At 44.9% G+C, this 26,410-nt stretch overlaps 1 protein-coding gene across 7 annotated transcripts in view; it reads left to right on the top strand.

Moving 5' to 3' along the window:
• TCAIM (T cell activation inhibitor, mitochondrial) overlaps window positions 1-26,410 on the top strand; it is a 722,456-nt gene that overhangs the window by 578,655 nt on the left and 117,391 nt on the right. For all 7 annotated transcript variants that reach the window (XM_069648822.1, XM_069648827.1, XM_069648823.1 and 4 more), the window contains one exon: window positions 24,805-24,936. In XM_069648822.1, coding sequence (XP_069504923.1) covers window positions 24,805-24,936 — 132 coding nt within the window. The remainder of the gene's footprint in view (window positions 1-24,804; window positions 24,937-26,410) is intronic.

Genomic DNA, 26,410 nt, shown 5'->3' with positions numbered 1-26,410 from the left:
GGAACGAACACTGGCTTACACGATTAGCCTGTACATATTCGTCAAAATCATTCAAATCATTTCCAAAGAGAAATTATTAATAACTTATATACAGTGATGTAAAATCATGAAACATTTTAATTTTTAAAAACCTATTAAATTGACAGAAAAAATGTTGTTAAAGGGACGTTATGATTAATATGTACCACACGCTTGAGACTCCTCCGTCCCAGCAGTTAGCCAGTGACTTCCTACCTTGGCATCCAGTGGCACTTCCCTCCTGGACTCCCATGAGCACTTGCCCATCTGTATTGCCCCTTCTATTTATGCACTTCTCTCACTGTACAATCCACATGTGCATTTGTTAAGTTGCAGTTGGTGTGTAGAAGTGTAATACATTTGATATGTTGATGGGGGTATATGTAGAGTTTTTGAAAGTGATTGGTGAATGGGTGTGCGACTGTTTGAAAAACAGCAATGAGAGAGTGTTACAAATATAAAAGTAAAAATGGTAGAAGGGCTGTCTTGTGTGATGGTGTGCACCTGCCATCTGGGTCTTTTAAGGATGCATGGCCTGGAGAGGGGACTGCGGATACAGCGGATAGTTATAAAGGTCCACGGATAATGGTTCTTATTATTTGCCAGAGAAAAGTATTTGGCACAGAAATTTGTTTCGGTCCTTTTATATTGTTCTCCCAGTATACAATTGTCTATTGGTACCCGGCACAGGTTGTTATAAATGTAACAAACGCACCGATTGGTGTGTTTGTGAGCCTTGTCACACGGTAAGCCCACACACGTTGTTGCACGTCCCTCGTGCCGGTCTTCATTTATTTAATTTATTCTTCAGGTCACCATGATAAGCCAGAACTACGCGTAGTCCCTTATCCCTGTTCCATGGCAGCCATTTTCTTTGTTTACATTTTTTCCATTTTCGTGAATGGCCGCCATGAAAGGAGAAGGGACTACATGTAGTCCCTTCTACTTTCATGGCAGCCAATTCATTGTTTACTATGGCTGCCACGGAAAAGGAGAATGGACTGTTTCCCAGTCCGCGGCAGCCATTATTTTGTAATTTATTTATTTTTGTGTCTGCGAAATGCAATGCGTCTCCTAACTGGGAAAAAATAACACCATTAGTACACCGGTCTAATGGGCCGGGGTACTAATGGCAATAAGCACCTCACTGACGGGCCATTACCATGTAAGGTTGTGCCTCCTGGGCCATCGTTAAGGCCCTCGCTAGGCGGTAATGCTCCGTTGGCGATGGGCTAATTGCCTTATTGTTTCCGTTAGCATAATTCAAAATTCCAATGGAAATGTTGGAGAATCTTATTGAGTTTAACTACTTTACTGAGGAAATGAAAAGTAGATGGAGTCTATAAGATTATTTCATTTAGTTCTATTTCTTAACTGTGAAAAGTGGTTCCTTTTTTCAGGAAAAGCCATGAAGTGAAGTGGGGGAGGGAAGGGAAGGAAGGGACCCAACCACAGATAAGGAGGGGTAGGTTCATAGGGCAAGATGTTGGGCGTGCGTTAAATGTAAGGTAGGGGGGCAGTGTTTCTCTTGCACATTGATTACAGCCTCGAAAGCACTTGAAAGATATGGATCAACAGCCTCTTTTATAGCATGCAAGGTAGCTGGTGGGATCTTCTGCTCCACACGAGTGGCCTGTGTGGTGGCAGTAGTGGTTGAGGAAGATGAGGTAGGGGAAGAGGGCCTACTACTTCCTGAGAAAGGAACAGCCTTTCTGAGAGTATCCCGGTGGTTATATTTGGTATGGCGCCGCATGAAGGGGTCCTGTAGGAGTACTGCCCGGGTTGTGTCACGACCCTCGCCCAAAACCCCCTCTGGCAAACCCATTGGCCAGGTGGAGTCAGGACTCGGGCCTCTAAAGCCTGGCATCCTCTTCCAAAACCCACTTGGGGCCAGTCCTGGCGCCTATGGGGCAAGGCTCATACACCTTGAAAAACAATGTGCTTGGGAACTACTTTATTGTGTTGTCAGCCAACATGGAGGCATCCACACAGCTTGGTTCCTCGGAACCAAGCTATGTGTTTTGGGTGTGGTAGCCTTGGGACTACTTTACCTGGACTATTTTGTTGGGGCTATTTAAACCACACTCGAGCAAGACAACGCACTTCGCGTTACTTTGCAGCTTGCAACGTGACGCTCACAGTGTCCAGCTATACCCCCGAACCTCGGAGAAGCAGAACCTGCATGAAGACAAAAGGAAAATCATTCGCATCAGCATCCTACCTGCAGTCTTCATCTTTAGTTACTCGCAGCTCCTGAGAACAGCTTTCCTTGGATCTGCACGCCTCCCGGACTGCACAACCTGAAAGAGGAAGATAGAGGCAACATTAAGAAAGCTGAAGAGAAATTGCAAATTATGAACTGCACAAAAGGCTTAACTGGCTGGTCGCCTCTCGGCTGGCACCGCTCAGGAAATTTCACATGCGCTGAAGAACCCCGCGACCTGCAAGGAAAGAAGACAAAACAGGTTAGCAAAGGCAAGCCATCGCAGAGCTGCGCATAGCACTTACTTACCGCATCATAGCGCTCTTAAAGCGCCATCATTTACCAGCGGGGCTCAACCAAGCCAGTTCACCGCGCTGAAGCTCTGCATACCTAAGGGAGAAAAAGAGACATTATTAAACAAAGAGAGGCATGCAGGATAGCAACAGTACGAAAGAACAGCAATAAGACCTACCTGAACCATATCAAACGGGCCGGCGTCAGTGTAACTGGACCGCACATGCCCACGAAAGACAACTTGCCCCTGCAAAGAAGGCAGGATGGAGAGCACGCCTAACTCTACCACAAGGTGAGGAGAGGGCCCCTGAGGGGCTGAAATCATACGGGGGTGGAGGGAGGATACTTACCCCGGTAGGCCAGTCTTGAACACAGTCCTCCTGTATTTTCAGGCAGAACCTTCCCCGCAGACCACATCTCGGCAAAACTGAGAAGCATACCAGCGAGTAGCCTGGTGTGAAATCTATTTTCGGAACTTGTCTCTTTCATCAAACTCAAGTATCAATCACACAAGTTGTTACCCACCTCAAGACTTGCTCGGTACTGGATCCAAAAATGTTGAAGGGAAGACAATGAGGTTCCTCCTAGGGACCCCTATACCTCCGACTCCAAGAGTCAGGACGCACAGGAACCCCCAGGGAAAACCCCCAATGGGGGAAAAAAAAACCTGTGTCGGGCTGCTAGGGTTCGTAGAGTCCTGAAACCAGCCGGAATAAACTTCCTCTGTTCAGGCAAGGAGATGATCGTCAATGGACCCGTAGGAATGGAAACTGGGTAGAATAATACACAAAGTGACAGGCTGGTGAATACAAGGGAGTGGAAAGTAAGAGAAATAGAAGTAAACAGAATACACGGATTACCTGGGTCTTATCCGGTCTATCTTAAAGTAAGAACAAGACGAAGCAGAAATTCTGTCCTGATTCTATAGGGCTAAAGAAGGATAAGTTGGTTAACCTTCCAATAGTATGTTACAAACTGTCTTACTACCTAAAAGTGCTTCCCTTACCGTCTTTGTGATTGCAACAAAGAGAAATCCCTGTCCTGTACTTCCGGGTAGAATATCCTACTGATTCCGTGGCTATGGCTGGGGTCGGAACTGCTGTGGAAAAGATAACAAAAATAGCAAAGAATAACTAATAAAAGTATAAATCGGAGATGATGAGTAAGTGGAGAGAAACAGACCACTAAGCGCAGTGTACCTGTGGAAATCACAAAAAGAACGAGGAAGATTCGTAATGAAGAAAGAACCTTTGCCTGCAAGCCCGGCGGGGTTTTCTAGCATACAATAAGAAAACACAAATAATTAAGAGAACAGTATTAAGAGGGTGGTAGTAGGGAGTAGGAAGTAGTGGTTAAGGCAGATGGTGATCTACGCGAAACTTACGGAGCGTACAGCTTGTCGTAAAGAGAGAAGCAACGCGTCTTGCGACGGGTTGGGTGTCCGGATATACTGTGCGGAAGTCAGGGGGCGTGGTCAACCTTCGGTTGAGATCTGGAGAGAACGCTAGAGCGTTACAGCCCGTTCCGTAGATACCCGGAAGTGTTTGAGCCGTGTTCGAGAGTCGGCAAAACACTGCGGAGACCAAATTAGGTGTAACAGTATGCCCCTTCTCAGATCCAGTCCCCCCTGGTTTTCCCGGGTGTCTTATATGAAAACGTTTTAACAGTTTAGGTGCATGTATTGCAGATTTCGGTTCCCAAGTTCGCTCAGAGGCGGTGTAGCCTTTCCAGTTGACTAAACATTGGAGTCTCCCATGGTGCAGCCGGGAGTCACAAATATCTGAAACCTCATATTCTGGTCCTGTAGGCGTAAAAACAGGAGCAGGCCGAGAGGAGACATGGGGGTGAAAGACATCCGTCAGTCAGGTTTCAATTGAGAAACATGAAAAACTGGGTGGATGCGTGCCCATGTCTTAGGAAGTTTCAGTTTAAATGCCGCAGTGCCCATGGGAGCCACCACCCGAAAAGGGCCCATAAACTTAGGTGAGAGTTTAGATGGTCTCAGATGTCGCGGGAGAAACCTAGAAGAAAGCCAAACCCAATACCCAGGTTTCAATCCTGGAGCAGGGGTTCGATGTTGGTCTGCATACCGTTTCACCCTGTCCTGGGTGTTCTTTAGAGCCTCCTTAGCAATTTCTTGGCCATGGTGGATCTGTTTTAATAAAGAGTCTACATCTGGAATCTAATTATCCTCTGCTCTCTTCACAGGAAACACTGTGGGGTGAAAACCATAAGTACAAAAGAATGGCAATGTTTTGATAGCAGAGTGGTAGGAATTGTTGTAGGCATATTCAGCAATTGGTAACAAGTCCTTCCAATTGTCATGTGCAGCAGAAATGTAGTTCCTCAAGTAACCTTCTAGAGTTTGGTTAAGTCTCTCTGTTTGACCATTAGTTTGTGGGTGATAACCCGAACTTAAGGCCCGAGTAATCCCCAGTCTTTGGCAAATATGTTTCCAGTATCTAGACGTATACTGGGATCCTCGATCCGAAATGATGGTATCAGGTAAACCATGTAAGGAGAATACCCGGGTAACAAAGATACGTGCCATAACTGCTGCCGATGGTAAAGCTGCCAACGGGAAGAAATGAGCCTGTTTAGTGAAAGAATCAGTAACTACCTTGATGGTGGAGCATCCTCCAGGCACGGGTATAGATCGACAATAAAATCAGTTGAGATTATTTGCCAGGGTCGAACAGGCAATGGCATCTTTACTAATGAACCAAATGGAGAATGTCTGGGGCTTTTGGATTGTAAACAGCAGGGACAAGATTCCACATAACTTCGAATGTCCTCTTTAAGAGATGGCCACCAAAAGTCACGGGAAATCAATTCATAAGTGGTAGCATATCCACGATGCCCAGCCGTTTTAGAATCATGACACATGTTCAACACTTCTCTTTGTAGGGATTTAGTAGGTACATAGACTTGCTTGCCCCTGAAATAACACCCTTCCTTTTCTGACAGGTTGTTTTGCTCATTTTTTGTGAGTTATTTAAGGGAGGAAGGGCCAGAATGTTGTTCAAGACGGTGTACAAAACTGGGAGTTTTAACCAAACTCATCGCTAGGCAAGGAAAGATGCGTTCAGGTCTGGTAGCCCGATTGCAGATCCCATCTTTCCGAGACAGAGCATCAGCCTGTAAATTATTTCTCCCAGGAATAAAGGTGAAAATAATTCGAAATGGGGAAAAGAAGTGAGCCCATCTAGCCTGACGGCTATTACAGGTTTGTGCGTATTGCAGAATCCGGAGATTTTGATGGTCGGTTCTCACTTCAGTGGGATGTACAGCTCCCAACAGTAAATGCCTCCATTCCTCAAAAGATCTTTTAATCGCCAGAAGTTCCTTTTCAAGCACGGTGTAATTCAATTCTGCTGGTGAAAGGGTTTTGGATAGATAGGCAATAGGCCGTTCTGTATCTTGCTCATCCTTTTGTAGAAGGACCGCTCCTAAAGCATACTGAGATGCATCTGTTTCGATGATAAATCCCCGGGATTGATCTGGAGTCTTAAGGATAGGTGCTGTGGCAAAGCGTCTTTTTAAAGTATCAAACGCCTTTTGTGTATGCTCAGTCCAAAGATATGGAACACCCTTCTTCAACAGATTGGTAAGAGGTTGAGTTAGAGTAGAAAAGTTAGGAATAAACCGACGGTAGAAATTTGAGAATCCCACAAATCTTTGAATGTCTTTACATGAGTTGGGAATCGGCCAATCCTGAACAGCCGTGACCTTTTCCGGATCCATGGCAATGCCTTGAGCTGACAAAATATAACCCAAATACGTTACTTTGGGTTGGTGAAAAGAACACTTTTCAAAGTTACATTGAAGATGGTTATTCAGTAGTCTTTGCAAGACTTCTTTGACGTGAACCTTGTGTTCCGAACTGTCCTTAGAGAATACCAAGATGTCATCAAGGTAAACTATAACATAATGTAACAGCAAATCTGAAAATAAATGATCCATAAATCGTTGGAAAATCGCTTGAGCATTAGATAGTCCAAAAGGCATGACTTGATACTGAAAATGTCCAAAGGGTGTCCGGAAGGCAGTTTTCCACTCATCCCCCTTTCTTATTCTGATAAGATGATAGGCCCCCTTAAGATTTAATTTAGTATAAATACTTGCCCCTTTGACGGCTTCCAAGATATCTGGGATCAAGGGCATAGGATACCTATCGGGGATGGTGATTTTATTTAACCCTCTGAAATCTATACAAGGTCTAAGTTCCGTAGAATTTCTTTTCGGAACGAAGAAGAGAGAAGCTGCGGCCGGAGAGGTGGATTCCGTGATCAAGCCGTTCTTCAAGTTGGTATCTAAATAATCTCTCAAAACCTCCTTCTCAGAAGTGGACAAAATGTACATCCTGCCAAAGGGCAAAGGTTGTTCTGGAATGAGTTCAATAGCGCAGTCATCTCTTCGGTGAGGTGGTAATTGAGTATATTCCACCGGGGAGAAAACCACAGAAAATTCTTGATATTCAGTAGGGAGGCCTGCTATAAAATTGAGAGAAGTTACTGGTCCACAGATACCCTGTCTAAGGGTTTCAGCTTGAGAAGAGACTTCCACAGATCTCCCCTCTGAATGACTGATACAATGAGTTAAACAGAACTCAGATCCCAAAAAAAATGACCCAGCCGTCCAATTTATAAAAGGGTTATGCTTTCGAAGCCATGGTAATCCTAGTATAATGGGGTAATGGGCTGCACGTATGATGTCCAAAGAAACAGACTCCTGATGGGTCGCAATACACATGGATACAGGGATAGTTTGACTGATAATGGGGCCAGAGATGAGAGGGCTACCATCAACACTCTCTACCTGAACAGCCTCTGTCTTGGTAATTCTGGGTATATGATGTTGTACAGCCCAGCCATCGTCAACAAAAAGTCTGGCTGCGCCACAATCCAGTACGGCTGATACTTCCGGTAGGACCTGGTTTCCAAACTTCAAAGTAACACGTAATACCAACATGTTTAAGGCTGAGGGAGTAATGCCTTGAAAAGTCTGCAAGAAATTAGAGGAACCTAATTTTGTGTCAGGATCCCGGACCGTGGTTCCTCCTACGGCCGGGCGTTGGCGTTTCCCGACTTCCGTGGAGGGGCCACGGTACATTCTTGTACCATATGGGAATTAGAGCCGCAATACATACAAAGACCCTGTAACCTTCTACGAGCCCTCTCGTCTGGTGAAAGGGGACCTCTCCCTGTTGCACCCAACTGCATGGGTTCCTCAGAACTAGTTCCCTTATTAGTAGAGACAGGAGCAGAAAAGGTACGAGTGAATCTTCCCTTACGTCTTTCACTACTTCTTTCTTTCAACCTGTAATCTATCTGCATAACTAAAGTAATGAATTCAGTAAGGGATGTTGGGCGAGGCACCCTAGAAATCTCGTCCTTCAACTCCTCCGAAAGACCCCTCCTAAACAAAGTAACTTGGGCGTCATCTGACCAATTGGATTCACTAGCAATCTGTCGGAATCTAGTGATATATGTCAATAAGTACTGACTTCCCTGCCTAAGGTCAAGCAGGTGTTCCTGAGCAGCTATTCTTATCTCTTGCCTTCCAAACATTGACTTTACACTGTTGCAAAAAGCAGGATAGGAATCGAGAATGATGTTGTTAGTCGTAACCAACGGAGTCGCCCAGGCAAGAGCTGGGCCCACCATTTGGGAAATCATGTATCCCACTCGATCGCGATCAGTGTGAAAAAAGGCATTCTTAAAAGAAAACTGAATCGAACAGGCATCAAGGAACTCTTTGATCTTGTGAGGATTTCCATCAAATTGTCCCCCAGGCAAGGGCCCCGGAGGGACTTCAGAGCAATGAGGGACTCTACTTACAGCTGATTGTTGAGCTGCAATTTGAGCGGCCTGTTGCTGATTCTGTTGTGTTTGCCGTAGATTGGCATTCTCCTGTTTGAGGTTCTGTACCTCTGCAGTCAAAGACTGTACTGCTGCTATTAACTGTTGAATCTGTTGATCCATGGTAAATAACAACTTGTAAACCGATACTCAGTTCTAGGCCAATTGGGCGTTGCTTACTGTGAAATCTATTTTCGGAACTTGTCTCTTTCATCAAACTCAAGTATCAATCACACAAGTTGTTACCCACCTCAAGACTTGCTTGGTACTGGATCCGAAAATGTTGAAGGGAAGACAATGAGGTTCCTCCTAGGGACCCCTATACCTCCGACTCCAAGAGTCAGGACGCACAGGAACCCCCAGGGAAAACCCCCAATGGGGGAAAAAAAAACCTGTGTCGGGCTGCTAGGGTTCGTAGAGTCCTGAAACCAGCCGGAATAAACTTCCTCTGTTCAGGCAAGGAGATGATCGTCAATGGATCCGTAGAAATGGAAACTGGGTAGAATAATACACAAAGTGACAGGCTGGTGAATACAAGGGAGTGAAAAGTAAGAGAAATAGAAGTAAACAGAATACACGGATTACCTGGGTCTTATCCGGTCTATCTTAAAGTAAGAACAAGACGAAGCAGAAATTCTGTCCTGATTCTATAGGGCTAAAGAAGGATAAGTTGGTTAACCTTCCAATAGTATGTTACAAACTGTCTTACTACCTAAAAGTGCTTCCCTTACCGTCTTTGTGATTGCAACTAAGAGAAATCCCTGTCCTGTACTTCCGGGTAGAATATCCTACTGATTCCGTGGCTATGGCTGGGGTCGGAACTGCTGTGGAAAAGATAACAAAAATAGCAAAGAATAACTAATAAAAGTATCCATCGGAGATGATGAGTAAGTGGAGAGAAACAGACCACTAAGCGTAGTGTACCTGTGGAAATCACAAAAAGAACGAGGAAGATTCGTAATGAAGAAAGAACCTTTGCCTGCAAGCCCGGCAGGGTTTTCTAGCGTACAATAAGAAAACACAAATAATTAAGAGAACAGCATTAAGAGGGTGGTAGTAGGGAGTAGGAAGTAGTGGTTAAGGCTGATGGAGATCTACGTGAAACTTACAGAGCGTACAGCTTGTCGTAAAGGGAGAAGCAACGCGTCTTGCGACGGGTTGGGTGTCCGGATATACTGTGCGGAAGTCAGGGGGCGTGGTCAACCTTCGGTTGAGATCTGGAGAGAACGCTAGAGCGTTACAGCCCGTTCCGCAGATACCCGGAAGTGTTTGAGCCGTGTTCGAGAGTCGGCAAAACACTGCGGAGACCAAATTAGGTGTAACACCTGGCTAGGTGGCGTTCCTGTGGATACCAGGTGAGTGTAACAGAACGCAAAGCCTACCGTAACAAATCCACCTGGGTGCCATGGAGACATCAGAAATGGACCAATTGGCCCAATTACTAGGAGAGCTTCGTGCTGAGGTTTATTCTGCCCGACAAGAGACTAATGCTCTCCGGAGGGACTTGCTAGTGACCAAAGATCGTACGGAGGAGATCAGTAGGCAGATCCTGCAATCACAGGCAGGCAAGACTCCTCTGCCTGGGAGCAACCCACTGATGCAAAACCCCACCTTACCATCTACTACCCCCACTCCAGTACAGATCATGTTACCTGGAACAGTTCCCATGGCACCACCGGAAAGGTTCTCAGGCGACCCACGGAAGTATGCGGCATTCATCAATCAGTGTCGCCTTCATTTTCTTTGTAGGCCTGGAGCATTTCCAAACGACCAAGCTCAGGTAGCTTTTGTCTTATACCTGAGTGGTAGTGCAGCAGATTGGTCGGTGCCGTTGGTGACCCATGACGATCCTCTATTACATGACTTTGGGGGGTTCCAGAGAGAAATGGAAAAACTTTTTGCTTGCCATACCCAGGAACAAGCAGTAGACAATGAACTCTTGTCCCTCCGACAGGGGAATCAGGACTTGTTAACGTACATTGCTACCTTCAACAAACTGGTTGCCGAAGCTAAGTGGCCAGAAAACAAAAGAACCACGTTATTCCATCGAGGCTTACGAGACGAATTAAAGGACGTCTTAGCCCAGGTGGTTGATCCACCCAGAGACTGTGCCGAATTCATAAATCTGGTTGTGCAGCTAGACCACCGGTTGCAGGACCGAAAAGCAGACCGGTCTAAGATGGACCCTCGGACCGTGTATGTTCGACCAAAGGAAAACACCCCATGTACCTAGAAATGAATGCTGTAGAACCCATGCAGATTGGAGGGATACGGCTTCCATTAACAAAACAAGAGCGGGACAAAAGAAGACAACAACAACTTTGTATTGTGGGAATCCAGGACACTTCCTGAAGGACTGTCCAGTAAAACCCCCAAGAAGAACAGTCGGGGCCACAGAGAAGGATGAACCTAAGGAATCGGGAAAACTACCAAGCTTGACAAACGTAGAGGTCAGTTTGTCCAGTGAGAAGAAAGAGTTGCTGACCTCACACTTTACGATACCAGTGATCTTAATTAACCACCAACAGTCGTCAAGAATGCATGCCGTTCAAGCATACATCAATAGCGGAGCAGTTGGAAATTATATTGATCAAGAACTGGCAGCAGAGATGGGGCTTCCTTTGTGTTCTAAGCCAACTATGGACAAGGTAACCACCGTGGATGGGACAGGAATCGCTTCCGGACCAGCAACCCAGTGCACAGCCAGGGTAACCTTGCTGTGCCAGGACGGACATCGGGAGTCTATTTCATTTGATCTCATCAGGGCACCTCAGTTCAGGCTAATACTAGGGATCATAGACTGGCGGGCACAAAAATTAACCTTCCCCAGTGACTGCTCCCCTGCATGCTATTACCAAGAGGAGAAACCCGATGTCTTTTTCCCCATGACTCCCGGAGCGACAGTATCAACCCTGGGAGCAACTAATACCTTGCCAAGTGAATACCATGATTTCCAGGATGTATTCCGAGAGGACCAAGCCAATACATTGCCGCCGCACAGGCCCTATGACTGTCAGATCGACCATGTTCCTGGTGCACAAATCCCTTGCGGCAGGATCTACGCTCTCACAGAACCGGAAAACCTTAATTTGAATTCCTATTTAGACCAGTACCCTGCAAATGGATTTATCCGTCCTTCGAAGTCCCCCGCAGCCAGTCCCTTGTTCTTCGTACCGAAAAAGGAAGGGGACTTGAGAACCTGTATTGACTACCGTGCATTGAACCAGATCACCGAGCTACCCCTTGCCACTTATCACTGATATGCTAGACCAAGTTAAAGATGCCCAGATTTATACCAAATTGGACCTTCGAGGAGCGTACCACCTGGTCCGAGTCAGAAAAGGAGATGAATGGAAAACCGCCTTCCGTACTAAGTACGGCTTGTTTGAATATCAAGTCATGCCCTTTGGGTTATGCAACGCTCCTGCGGCATTCCAATATTTCATGAATGACGTCTTAAGGGAGTTAATTGATATGTGTGCCTTAGTGTACATAGACGACATCTTAGTATACTCAGCCTCGAAACAAGATCACGTCAGGCACGTTCGTTCAGTCCTCACCAAGCTCTGTCAACATTGCTTGTTTGCAAAGCTTGAAAAATGCTTTTTTCACGTCACCGAAGTAGAGTTTCTTGGTTTTATCCTTACTCCAGGAGGCATCAGAATGGACGTGCACAAGGTAGATGCCATCCTGAAAAGGCCTTCACCGACGTCTCTGAAAGGGGTACAAAGCATGCTGGGCTTTGCGAACTTCTACCGCCGGTTCATCCCAGACTTCTCTCAGGTTGCGCACCCAATCACAATACTATTACGAAAAAACAATAAAAAGTTTGCTTGGACCGAAGAAGCAGAAGAAGCCTTTCAGGAACTTAAACAAAGGTTTACCTTCGCTCCAATCCGGCGACATCCTTGTCCAGACCTCCCTTATGTCGTTGAAACGGATGAGTCCAGTCTCGCAATGCGGGCTGTCCTTTCACAGAGAGACCCAGAAACCGGCCAGGTACATCCTGTGGCCTTCTGTTCGAAAAAGTTCTCACCTCCATAGATTAATTATGCCATCACGGACAAGGAACTCCTGGCTATCAAATCCGCCTTTAAAGCCTGGAGCCTCGGAACCAAGCTATGCGGTCTAGTGTTTTGGGTGTGGTAGCCTAGGGACTACTTTACCTGGACTATTTTGTAGGGGCTATTTAAACCACACCCGAGCAAGACAACATGCTTCGCGTTACTTTGCAGCTTGCAACGTGACGCTCACCGTGTCCAGCTATACCCCCGAAACTCGGAGAAGCAGAACCTGCATGGAGACAAAAGGAACATCATTAGCAGCAGCATCTTACCTGCAGTCTTCAACTTTAGTTACTTGCTGGTCCTGAGAACAGCTTTCCTTGGAACTGCACGCCTCCCGGACTGCACGACCTGAAAGAGGAAGATGGAGGCAACATTAAGAAAGCAGAAGAGACATTGCAAATTACGAACTGCTCAAAAGGCTTACCTGGCTGGTCGCCTCTCAGCTGGCACCACTCCGGAAATTCCACATGCACTGAAGAACACCGCGACCTGCAAGGAAAGAAGACAAAACAGGTTAGCAAAGGCAAGCTATTGCAGCGCTGCGCATAGCGCTTACTTACCGCATCATAGCGCTCTTAAAGCGCCATCATTTATCAGCGGGGCTCAACCAAGCCAGTTTGCCGCGCTGAAGCTCTGCATACCTAAGGGAGAAAGAGACATTATTAAACAAAGAGAGGCATGCAGGATAGCAACAGTACTAAAGAACAGCAATAAGACCTACCTGAACGATATCAAACGGGCCGGCGTCAGTGAAGTAACTGGACCGCACACGCCCACGAAAGACAACGCGCCCCTGCAAAGAAGGCAGGACGGAGAGCACACCTAACTGTACCACAAGGTGAGGAGAGGGCCCCTGAGGGGCTGAAATCATACAGGGGTGGAGGGAGGATACTTACCCCGGTCGGCCAGTCTTGAACACAGTACTCCTGTATTTTCAGGCAGAACCTTCCCCGCAGACCACATCTGGGCAAAACTGAGAAGCATACCAGCGAGTAGCCCGGCTGGGTGGCGTCCCTGTGGATACCAGGTGAGCGTAACAGTTGTCCACGACTGAGTACAATGCAATTAACCTTTGTAGCCTTAGCCTTCGGTACATCCTCAACAGTGGTAAAAAAAACTGCCACCGCCATGATTCTCTCCAGGTGCTGGAGGTAGGCATTTCCTCAATCTCATCTTCCTGGTCCTCATGATTGTTTTCTGCATGATTGCGCTTTTTCAGTTGTGGAGGCCCTTCAGGGTGGTGGTGGTGATGGCTGCTGGGGAGGAGCGATGGCTATGGCTGATGCCATTTTTGAAGTAAAATAGCAGTTGTGCTAATATTGTCCCAAGCATGTGGTTTCTCCTGGATTGCAAATGGAACATCAGTAAGAATAGGTCTAGGAGCTTTGCAAGGGTACGTTTTCAACTTGAGACCTCCTAAATCAGCTGAAAATGCAGTTTCGAACTGTTTGCGACGCCCGGACCCATTCACAAAGCACACACACGTTCGCAAACACGTCAATACACCGCACACATGGTCACATGACACTGTCTGAAAAGTCTGCGGTGACGTCAGAATTCTGCGAACGTTGGCGAACAGGAAAGAGTGCTAAGAAGTTGAAGAAAGTTCATACAAGTGTTAAAAATGTTGTTAGGAGGTGTGAAATGGCACAGTTTTTACTTGAAACTTTCTATATAGGTAGAAAATGCTGATATATTGGGGGAAGTATGATATTAGGAAGTTGTAGCTGTAAGGGAGGCATGGTATCACAAATATGACACTGGTACAAGAGGTACAAGTTTGGGGTTTGGAAAAAATCCTACTTTGCCCTGTAGCAATGATGGGAGTATTCTCTACCATCACATAATAAAGCAAACACTGTCCTAGTCACTCTGTCAAATCAAAATGGCCTATACTAAATAAAACAAATGCCTGCCCTATCTCCTATACAGAAAGTGTGTAAAGGGGAATGTGTGTGCAAAGGAAAGTCAGTGTTATAACCTAAAGGATCAAGATGGCTGTGTCGGCTCTCCTCCCCACATTGGAAAGCACTGAATAAGGCGGCCCCCGTAGACAGGATGACCCACTCTGGCTCAGGTTATTAAAAAAAAAGGCAGTTGAAAATGTGGGTCGAGGCCCGCTTGGCCTTCCACGTTAAAGTCACTTAAGTTCACCAAAGTGTTTTTTCACGGTTCAACAAAATTCACATAGGTCTCTGTCAGCCGGGCTCAGACCTCGCAATCACAGCACTTGCAGGGGCTTCCTTCCCCAAGCTTTATTCACATTCGTTAGGGGTTCCCTTCCCCCAACTTATTTCAGGTTCCAGGTCTCCCTCAGTCGGACTACGACCTTTCACTGATGTCGAAGACTTTTGAATGTGCAAGGCTTTTCCATAAACCCCTGCAATACCACTTTCACTTCAGCTCTCCCTTGTGGTATTTGCTCCAGTGTCTCTTAGTCTGGGTAGTTCCACAACACAATCAGAAAAGTTAAAAGAAATCTTTCTCTTAAGCAAACACCTTTAAACTTTGCTTTTCGTCAAGGTAAATCTTTACTATCGCGCATTTCGGAGTTCTTTCACTTTGTCGCTCTATAACAATGCATCAAACATTTTGCAGAGACTTTCGAGTGGGCTGTTTCCTTTCGCGGGACCACTCCGCTACTCTTGATCACTGGCGTCATAGTTACTGCTGACTTCAAAGTACACTACAGGTTTGCTTTCCTTCGCCTCTCATCGGCACGCGTGTTACCTTCAATTCGGAGATACACTGTTGCAACTTCAATCTTTCATTGACACAAACCAGCCTTTCGTGCCTTTTCGCGAACTCACGGTTGTGTGCATTCCTTTCTATCCTCTGCGGCTTTGATTCACGAATTAAGGTTAATACCACAGGCTTGACCTCACCTCCCCAACTCTGCCATTCACATGGGAGGGTTGCTCATGTCCTTGAAATACAATGCGGGCTGCTTCTTGTCTGAGCTTTGGCTTTCTCTGCGTATCATTCACGGTTTCCCAGATGCAATGAACTCCTGCAGGGATGTTCAGGGTTTCCCTGCCCCTCGCTCTAGTCCCTCGATCGTTCGTTCTGCTCCAGTGGGTTCGACTGTGCCCTGGAGGAACTGCTCCTTCTCGTGTTCCACCTTGCTTAGAGTGTGTCTACATTTTCTGCCTTTTATCCGTATGGGGGAAGCTAATAGGTATCAGATGCATGTGATTATGGTCAAGTGCCTGACCTTATTAACGGGACATGTCTGATGGGATATGCAAGGGATAGCCTCTTTGCTCTCTGTCCTCGGCCCAGTGTTTGTGCAGAAAGGGGCAGGGTGAGTTGGAACATCGGAGAATCCTGTAAAATAGGAACGGGTATCGGCACCAAAAAGAGGGGGGGTGGATTCTGCGTCTCACCATCTGTTGTCTGATCCCCACTCCCTGAAAATCCCTCACCCAGGAGATCCTCCCGCACTGGTCCATCCCCAGGGTCTGGATCCAAAGGCGATGGCCATGCCCTGGGCACCTGAGAGAGAGAGAGACCCCCGGGGACTAGCAAGTGAGACACCCTTTGGTTTCTCACATAGCACATCAGGGTGCACTGGTAAAAACCTATGCAATTCACAGAAAAAACATAGTTAAAGGGACGTTATTGTTAAGTAGTACTAATAAAAACCTATGAAATTCAGTGAAAAAACTTTGTTAAAGGGAAGTTATGGTTAAAAGTAAAACCGAAACCCCCCAGAAATTTGGCCATTTTGGTAAGCTAAGCAACCATAACACGCGCCACCACCGTGCACTGCTAAGACTAACACCCAGGACATCAAATATGACATCACAAAGGTCATTGATGACATCACTGATGACATCACATATCTGGGGCACTTCTTTTTGTTCACTGACATATATAGACTAGTTGTTTTTGTTCACGGACAGGGAGAATTTGAAAAATGCAAAAGGCGCTATATATGTAGACCTTCTCATATGTTTTTTTTAATAACTTTATTTTCAGCTGACGATTACCAAACAACTAAGACATTATTCAAGTTCCACATGCATACATTTGGACACATTACATTAGTGATGTACTGACAATTCTGGATACACAGCTTCAGCGTTCAGACCGGTTTGCCTCATTGTCCGACTCCTCCTGGGTGGCATTTAGGTAACTCCTGAGAGGTCCCCATATGTCTTTCGGTCTGCAGGTAGCAAATACTCCTTTAACATAGTTCTCCTCACATTCATGTACAGAAATTAGCTCTCTCAACCATGCTTGAGAGGTGTGGGCTGGGGGTTTGCCTTCCAACTTTTGAGTATGTTCTTTTGGCCACTGTGCCTGCTACCGAAAAGAGTATGCAGGTTGTAACGGACCCCTTACCTATATCCCCCAATAAATATTTCAGTGCGGTGGCCAGTATATGTGTGTCCAGTATGTCGCTAAGGATAGTCTCTACTTCTTCCCAGTAGTGTCTGATCGGTGGGCATTCCCAGTACATATTTATCGGGTTTGCTGCTGGAGCGTTGCATTTCGGGCAGAGTGCTTGTTTTGAGGAGTCGAATTTAGACACTTTACTGGGAGTGATATGTAAATGATTCTCATATGTTCTTAAAGTACTTTCCTTACAGTGTGATCTCAGCTCATGGTGCACTCTTAGGAAAGAAGGGGTAGAAGGAGCTGGAACGAGAGCTGAAAAAACATGAGGCTGGAAATCGAGAAGAAGTGAGAGCACAAGAGGGACCCCGGAACGTGGAACAGCAGATTTCACATGCACGTTCTGAGAGAGTTCTGTTCACCCAAAATATGAAGTGAAGAGGCTGCGCAGTGGAAGACGTGCAGGAGACTAAGTTTTCCCCATGTGAGCCTTATTGCAGTGATTGCAGAGCTGTGACTGTGCAGGAGACTGAGGCCAGAAGCAAGAGGCAAGCGGAGAGCCTCAGGAGAAAAAGGAACTCCCAATTTGAGTTGCTGGACCAGAGGCACCCGTGCAGGAGAAGGGCGTGTGTTCCCAGGGTGCAAGAAGCAGTAGAAGTGGTAGTCTGGAAAGCAGGCCAACCCGCAAAGCAAGTGCCTAAAAATCCAGTGAGTGAAGCATGTCGTTCTAGCACTTTGCACAAGCCTTGCTGGTAACTGTTTTCAACTCCCTATTGAGTTGAATATGACTTTAATACGAGCAGAAGCTGTTTGTTATATTCAAAGGAATCTATGTGATCACTGTGCCGCCCGTAACTGCGCCGACAAAATTGTCTATGTCAATTACGGCACGGTGCAGTGATCAAATAGATCACTTCTCCCGCATCCCCAGACCTGCATTCCTCTTCCCGACCACTCCTCTATTACTGCGGCGTCAATACCTCCCACTAACGTGGGTCAGAGCTGTAGCTGCAGGGTGCTTTTCTTTTCTTCACTTTCTTGTTCCCCGCTTACTGCCATGGTAAGGGGCCAATAAAGTGGCCTACACACAAATCCAGCAATACCTGGAAGAACACTGCATTTTAGAGAAAAGGCAATCGGGTTTCCGCCTGGGACACGGAACCTAATCGGCCTTACTAGATCTCAAAATCCAACTCAATGACATCATGGACAAAGGGAAACAGCACTCCTGCTAGACCTATCCGCGGCCTTTGACCTTGTCAACCACGACATACTAGGCACGCAACTCAAAAATGAATCTCACTTCTCGTCCGAAGCCATCTCTTGGGTTAAATCCTTCCTCGAGGGTCGACTTATTAAAGTTGTTTCCGATTCAGCGAGCGCTACCCCCACCACAATCCACTGTGGCATCCCACAAGGGTCTTGCACTGCCCCCACCCTATACAACATCTTCACCCTCCCACTATTCACTGACTTGGATCGTCGTCACATAGCTTACACCAACTATGCTGACGATATGCAAGTCCTGCTCCCCCTCACAGGGGTCTATGAACAAGATGCTGCAGCATTAACCAAGATCTATACAGCCATCCAAACCTGGATGGCAGCCAACGGCCTCTGCCTAAATGGGGACAAAACAGAGATCCTACTAGTTGGCACCAAAGAAACATTAAACAAACTCCCACCGCATTACAAATCCTTTAACGTCGATAATTCCACCATCACAGTCTCCACTGCAGTAAAAATGCTAGGAGTATACCTTGACTCCACTCTCTCCATGACACAGCAGGTCAACACCATTGCCTCCTCGGCTCCGCTTACCACAAAGGTAATTAATGCCGTTAAACCCTTCCTATCCACTAAAAACTGCCTGGCAATAGCCAGAGCCACAGTAGGCACCAAACTGGACTACTGCAATGCCCTCTTCCTGGGCACGTCTGCAAAAAACCTAAAAAAAAATGCAAGTCACTCAAAACAATGGCCTTAGAGCAGCGCTGAGTATCCCAAAAAGGGAACACATCTCCCAAGCCAGAAAAGAAGTCCACTGGTTACCAATAAAAGAATGTATTCTATTCAAATCCATGGCCATCACCCACAGATGCCTCTCCGCCAAAGCTCCGCCCTATCTTTCTGAAAGAATTACCCTCAATACATCGACTAGACCCACCAGGTCGCACCTGACTAACCAGACCTATATACCCATATTCCAAAGAAGCAAAGCCGGAGGGTCCAGCTTCCAGCACCTAGCACGAAAAAACTGAAACGCACATCCCACCACATTAAGGAATGAAAAATCATACCATGCCTTCTGCAGATTACTCAAAACCACGCTGTTCAACTAAGCCCCTCCTCCCCCATCCTATCTTACTGTATACTACAACTGTATGTAACTATGCTTTGTCCTGTATTAATCGATGCACCATGTATGTTACGTAACAAGTAAGACTGCTTTCAGCGCCACGATGCCCCCGGGCAGATGTGCGCTATACAAATCCAAATAAAAAAAAATAAAATAAAAAGAAAACTCAACCCTGACTCCCGTTACTACGCTCAAGGAGAGCAAGCACACCCCTGCAACTCCCGCTATGCTTGGGCGCAGTAGTGGGAGTCAGTATTTTGTGCACCCCCAAAGTCGCAGTGACTGCATGGGCACACAAAAAAGGCGCAGTTTTGGTACGATTCATATTCAAAGTACTGTTCACAATGAAAATGTAGCACTCGCATATACTGCAAAACACCTAACATTTGGGTGCGAGCTAAAGTCATTGAAATCCATTGTTGAACTACTTAGACTGTTGTTGTCCAACAAAGTGGTCCTGTGTCTCTAATTAAGAAGAGGGAATGCTCTCTAAACCATTACCGAATACCTAATCTTGACAATACCTGAGTTACAAGGTGTAAAGTCTGAAAACTACATCAAAAGGAGGTTGCGTGTGCCTAATAGCGATTCCCCAAGGGAGTCAGAACTTTTTCCTTTGCCGTTACACAGAAATACAATTTTCTCTTCAGCTTTAAACCTTAAAATCTACTTTAAAGAGAGGTTGCATGTGCCTCATTGTGTTTTCAACTAAGAGACTGAATCTTATGTTGTATCCAGAAGTGACATTCTTTCAATTTCTACGTAGTAAAGAGTTTGAACTATTGAAGAGAAGAACACGCATTACCCAAGCCAAGAAGCAACCTCTTTGTATAGTGAAACCAAACTTTCCAAGAGATAAAGAGGCATTAGACTGCACTGTGAAGTTGTTAACACTCAAGTGGCCTATACTACAAGTGTACCAGTATTACCTGAAGCTGAGAGAGTGGTACCAAGGCTTTTGGGTATTTACTTGGGGCTGATAACCAACAGAAAGATGTGAGTAAAGCAGGGGAAAGGGAAATAATTGCTTGTTACGAATATTTTGAAAGTAGATCCAACCTGTGGTGCCAAAGACTGCAGAAGCTAGAGAGAAGTGCGTCTTGTGGGCAGAAACAAGTTGTTATTGTGGCAGACATACGGGAGATGGAATGAGGCTGCCCCTTTGAGAAAGTCATTAAAGGAAGATTGCCTTGCCTACCTGAAGAGGTTGAAGAGTCTTGGCAAAACCTGCCTAACAAGTCAAAGTACTGTGCTGTGGTAGTAGTACTTTAACTGTGGTTGTATAATAAGTTGCTCGCAGATGTAATATTGAAGTGGTATGAACCAGTAACGTAATGTGGGACAAAGGTGACTGTTCTCATCGTACCAACAGCAGAAGTAAGGTTGTTGAAGTGGAAGCAGTAGTACAAAGAAACCATCCTGACAAATATACCAATGTAAAGTTGTAAATAACAAAGTCCTAACTATTGATTAAGAACGGTTTGTTGTTGACAGTGGGGCATACGTCACCTTCTTTTGAACTGTGGCAAACTATCTGGAAGAAGAAACATTTTATCATAACCAGCATTACCATTCATGCTATTTCTTTTCTGGAAGTTGGAAGTTGATCTTTCATCCGGGATCAAAGATTGTTTACCTGTGGAATTTTTTTTTTAGTAACTTTTTTCTGTCACTTGGATCTATCAAGAGCTGTTTCAAAACTTTCTTTTTCCTTGGTTGAACGTTTTGAGTTGACTGAATCCTGGTGAGGGACCTTAACCAGGGCATGAGAAGGCCATTCAGACATTGTGTTAATATTGTTTACTATATTGTATTGTTATATATTTTCTGTATATGTTTGTTGTTTAGTGTGAGGGCCAGTCCCATGATAGAGAATGTTCCCTTAGCTGTTAGACTAGGCAGAATCCCTCTGTAGAGTACGCCAAGCAAGCTATTTTCTTTATATAATTTCTTTAATAAAATAGCTTATTTTGAAAGTTGTCGCATTACTGACCCCTCACATCAATTTTGGCCAGCGCCTTTGTGGGATCCAGATTGGACTTCTGCAATTCTCTATATGCAGGGTCTCTTCTGTCCTCTATGAATGGGATTTCAGATTCTGCAGAATTCCATGCCAGGATTGTCTCTCATACGGCCAGATCGGCTCTTATTATTGCTGTTCTTCTGAGAATCCATTGGTTGCCAGTGGGGAGCAGAATATCGTTTAAACTACTCACCTTTGCTCATAAATCCCTTTATGTATTTTCACCTCTCTATATTAAGCAACACTTTATGTGGTTGTCATCTTCTAGACCACAACGCTCCACTTATTGTAATCTTATGTTCATACATCCTTCAAAAGTTGCCAGGGCATATTACAGATCCAGCACTGTTCTGACTCATCTGAGTGACTTCTGACCTCCTTGACATCTTCAATTTAGAAATTGCACTTTTCATTCTCAAGGTGGTTTATGTCGAGCAGCTCCACATCAAGTCAAATGGCGAGTGGGGTTTCGCTATCATGGCTCTCAACCTCAGGAATGATCCCGGCATTGAAGAGTCACTAGACAGCAAAAATGACAGCAACGCAGTGATTCTTAAGGTTGAGGAATTCAACAACAATCAATGGTGGTGGTAATGGAGGAAGAAGCCCTCCAAGCATTTTTATTATGCTGTGACCCCTAAGCAAAGAACTCAGAAAGTGTCCTGGGATTCCCTGATGCAGGCCTCTGCTTTTGCTCTAAAAATGGATTTTCTAGCTATCCTTCATCCTCCTGTAAGGCACTGTGTGGCATATTGGTCACTCATCAGGGCATGGGCACGGATGCACTCAATATGAAAACTGTATGGTTGTCCTCTTTGGAGATTTTTCAAATAGAGCAAGCATGATGTTGAGAAAACTAGAGGGGCAACCTGACTGAGGAAATTATCTTTGTTAAACTACTAAATCAGACCCACCCTTTCTTCCTTCCTTCCTTCTTGCACATTGAAAAATGTCAATCGGCCTTCGGGTTTAAACAAATCACCAACATAGTAATCACTTCCGAACACTGTGGTAGAGAGCCGGGAATGAGGCAGAATACTTTGTCACCTTTTCATTAAATGACATCTATGCTTGTCACTCCAAATGCTCCCTTCTGCTAAAGCAAATAGGGTGTGAGGGAAATCGGATGGGCATTGCCAGCTTAGTGATCATAAATAACACAGAATTATACAAGAAAACATATCGAACATCCACATATTGAGCACTAACCGACTATACACTTATACACCTTCAGGCAGCCAGGGGTTTGCATAGACTTTACCAATGTCTTAGATAGAGACATACAGCCTTCTTGTTGTACAGACACAAACACATTTCCCCTTACAATGCATTCCAAATCCTGCCTGCTGCCATTTCAAAGCCTTATTCCCCAACTCAATTATCGATTTCCTGAGGCTTTGCAGCTTTCACCTTTAGTTAACTGAATATAGGAAAACATTGGGGAAAAAGGCACATCAGCAGTTATTTTTCTTTGTATTGGTAGCTTTCAGTAGCTTTAAGGTTCTCTTGGACTATGGCCAGCATGCTCCTGTCACTTCCCGTGCATTGCACCTTTCAACTACTAGATCTGCTCTTTTTACAATAATTTCCTGGGCCTATACTCTGTTCATTCGCATCTGATAGTTTCAGCTCTCAGAGCAGCCTGAGATTTGTAGATCTCAAGCTCTTCAACTTGCAGACTTTTGCTTGATTATACATCTTATGCCGCATTGTCAAATGTCGAAACTCCTAGACCCTCTCCTGATTGCCATCCATGGACTTCATTTTCTCAACCATCTTGTTAGGTTTTCTCTCAGTAGATCACAGTGACGTCTCTGCCTTAGAGACCCTGATGAAAAGACTCCCTATTTCAGTTTCAATGGCTATGATGTTAGTATCTAAGATGAAAATACTTTTGTGTATGCCTCAACTGAGGCTATCCGGCGCTCTGCTCAAGGGAGCCAGCCATGAGATGGCTCTTTCTGTTCCCCTTTTTAGGAGCCCAAGCCTCTTGGTCAATAATACTCCTGTTTGCTCTTTGAGGTTGGTTCTCTTTTCTTGATTGCAGACACTTCAACAGTAGCTTCTGGGTGCACCACCCCCGTCTCCCCCCCCAAACAGAAATATTGTGTGTAGAACTGCCAGAAAAGAAGACCGTTTGTGCCGCTGCCTTCTCTGCAATATTATGTCAGAGTTCTCTAGACATCACTGTGATGTCTTGCATCACCCAGATCTTTCTGAATGGTTAATTTGAGGGTAAACGCTCCTCTCCTACTTGACCACAGATCAGGAATTGCCATTTGAGTCAGCAGTGCAGCAGCAGAGCAGTGGGCCAATGACTGACCCACATTTTCAAGCTGGCTCAGGGCTTATTGGTGCAAGGTGAATTCTCCAGCTTAATATGTGCCCTTAAAGCACGCTGCTCAGTGTATTACAGTGAGTGTTGCGTTTCCATGGTTATTCCCTAGCATGTGCTTCATAGAACCAGCGATCTGCTGGCCCTGAGAAACAGGCTTGGCTGCCAGACTGTGGGGCATTTATGGTTTGCACATTTCTCCTTGAACATCTAATCCACCATATCCCCTCCACTGGCCACACACTCCTGAGGAAGCCGAGGAACCAGAAATTGCTTGTGAAAAAGCAGCCATTTCTAGACCCCATTGGTTAATTCCTCCTCTCAAACCCAACAAGTTTGGTGATTGATTTTCAATAAAAAGGTTGTTTTCAAAACGAAGCAAAAAAACAAAGGATGCACATTTATTTTCTATTTTAAAAAGGTATTTTTCCTTATATTTTTAAAACATGTTCCAAGACCATGGGTGGGGCTGTTTGGTTTATATGACTTTATTGACGATACCCTGGATGGTGATCCAGAAATCCAAAAAAGTAGCCTTTTGTTCTCATCCAAATAAGGTTGTTTGGCAAGGCCCTTGACGCCCACGCTGAAGGACTTCAGTTTCATTCAAAATTGAAGAATTGTAATCATTGCAAACCTATGAAAATCTGGTTGATATGGTTCAAATGATGTGCACCAGTAAATATCCTGCAACTTAACTATTAAAATATTAGTAAAATGTAAATTGTACACCTCATTTGGCATCATTTCATTGTAAGTAGGAGGTTGGAAAATTGCAATTGTAGATTAGTCCAGTGACGGCATCTTCAGCAGCAAGTACTGCAGCAGCCTTTTTTGGAAGTCCTGAAAAAAATCCTCTGGGAGTGTGGTGTAAAAACAGGACAGGGGGTCCTCTTAAGAGGTGGGACAGTGGCATGGTTTCAGCATCTCAGAGACTACCTGGAAACCACACGATGGCTGCTTGGCCTCTGATCATTTACTATGTGGCCAAATGTGTGGCAGATACTGCCAAAAACAGAAGCATCTAGCCCTGATTGTTACGACACAATCCACTATGATTAGGTTTTAGATCACCTATTTGAAATTAGTGATTTGGGAATTGTGAGTAGTTGTATTTCTTGGTACAATAATGGCTTGAGCTTATTCTTTAGTACTGAAACATACCAACATAGTGTGCTTTGGATTATCTGGCATACATGTTTATCTTATTTGTATTGGGTTAATGGATTCGGGGTGGTTCTTTTGCTGAAACATGCCACTAGAATGTGTTTTTGGCACATCTGACAGGGATTTATCTTTTCAGTGATCGGCACAGTCCACAGCTGCATGAACTTGGGCACTTCATCATTCCCACCAGCTGCGACCTTGTCTCTCTCCAGTGGTTCATCCTCACAAACGCAAAACAAGCAAAGGATAAGCTGAAGAGGAAAGAGGAGTAAGTATCTTTTCAGGATGTTTGATGGTTTAGCTTGTGGGTGGCAACCTTGTCCTGTGGGATTTTTGTGCCTTTTACCAGATGGTGGAGCTTTTGGAAAGCATGCTATGCTGAGCTTTTGTCTGTTCAGATAAACTTATTGCACCCTTAACACAGATTGTGTTTTTTTTGTGTTTCTTATTTTTAGACTTTAACTTGGCCCTGCATTAATAGGTAATAGGCATCTGTAAACAAACAGTTGACTGGGCAGCCTAAGCGTGTCTCCTGACTCTTCATTCTTTTCCCCATGAATTGGTGTGTGTTTATATATAGTATTTAGTCACATAAATGTCATTATAAAACACTTTAAGATCATCCAGATTAATCACAGCATAGTGTTGTAGTATAGAAAAAAAAATGATACTAATTAGACTGATTTAGCCAATAGAGCCATCTAAGAGCTGTAGGGGAATAATTGATTGGACAATCATAACAACATACTTTGAACATCTTTTCCACACTATAAACTCTTACAGAAAAGCGCTTTGTGATTTGGTTGATTTTACATTTTGCAGGAGGTTCATGAGCAGTATAGTAGTTAGTCCTTTATTAAAAAAGCAGAAAAATGAATTTTGTTTCACATCCTCAAAGTTTGTGCCATGTAACGTTATCCTAAAAAAGTCTGAAGTAAATACATGAGAGCAACAGTCATAGAAATGGAGCGTGATCTGCCAGTCCTATTCCATCAATTTCGATTTCTGCTTTGATCTAATGAAAACAACATTTTTGTTTGATGAATCACATTTTAAAGCACGGTATCAGGGGCCTGCTGGGGGTTAGCTGCTTCTAGGCTATGGTCATCACAGAACGGTTTAAGGAAAGTTACTTTCAGTTATGATGGACAACATATTGCTAACCTATTTGTTGGCTCTTGGGTGAATTGATTTGGAGGGGAGGCAGATGGTTATGATGGTTAGCCAAGCATTGATGGGAAGTCAGTGGCATGAACTTGGGTCAGGTAGATACAGCACCATGGATCCGTTCTAGCTTTTTAGGTGCCTCCAGTAGTGCACTGGACCACTTGGCAATAGGAAATAAGCCCAAGGTTTATTGAGTTGGTGAAGTTCTTCCAACTACGGAACAGTTCTTGGTCAGGATAAAAAGGAGGATGACTTGGTAGATCAAGAAAGTGGTGGGATGTGAGAGGCACCAATTCGATTTGCATATTGAGAGGCCTTTTTGAGTTATTGCTTGACTGACCATGGATGAATGAATACGTTTGGTCATTGAGGAAGTTGGTGGTATGATTAGCTTTTAGGCAACGTGGTGTTCCTTTTTGGGAAGCTTCTGGCTATGCATGATTCATTGATGTGCAAGTAGGTTTTTAGAACTTGTATTTTATTTGCGTGTTAATGATGTGCAGGTAGCATTTAGTGTAGCCAGCATCAGTGCTTAGACGAGGTCAGGGTAGTTGGTGGTCTTTAGGAGTGGCAGA

Source organism: Ambystoma mexicanum, chromosome 2q, assembly GCF_040938575.1.
Source record: "Ambystoma mexicanum isolate Mex_15411 chromosome 2q, UKY_AmexF1_1, whole genome shotgun sequence".
In the NCBI taxonomy this organism is placed as follows: Eukaryota; Metazoa; Chordata; class Amphibia; order Caudata; family Ambystomatidae; genus Ambystoma; species Ambystoma mexicanum.
Note: the sequence above shows the minus strand (reverse complement) of the source record. Positions and strands in the feature narration are given on the sequence as shown.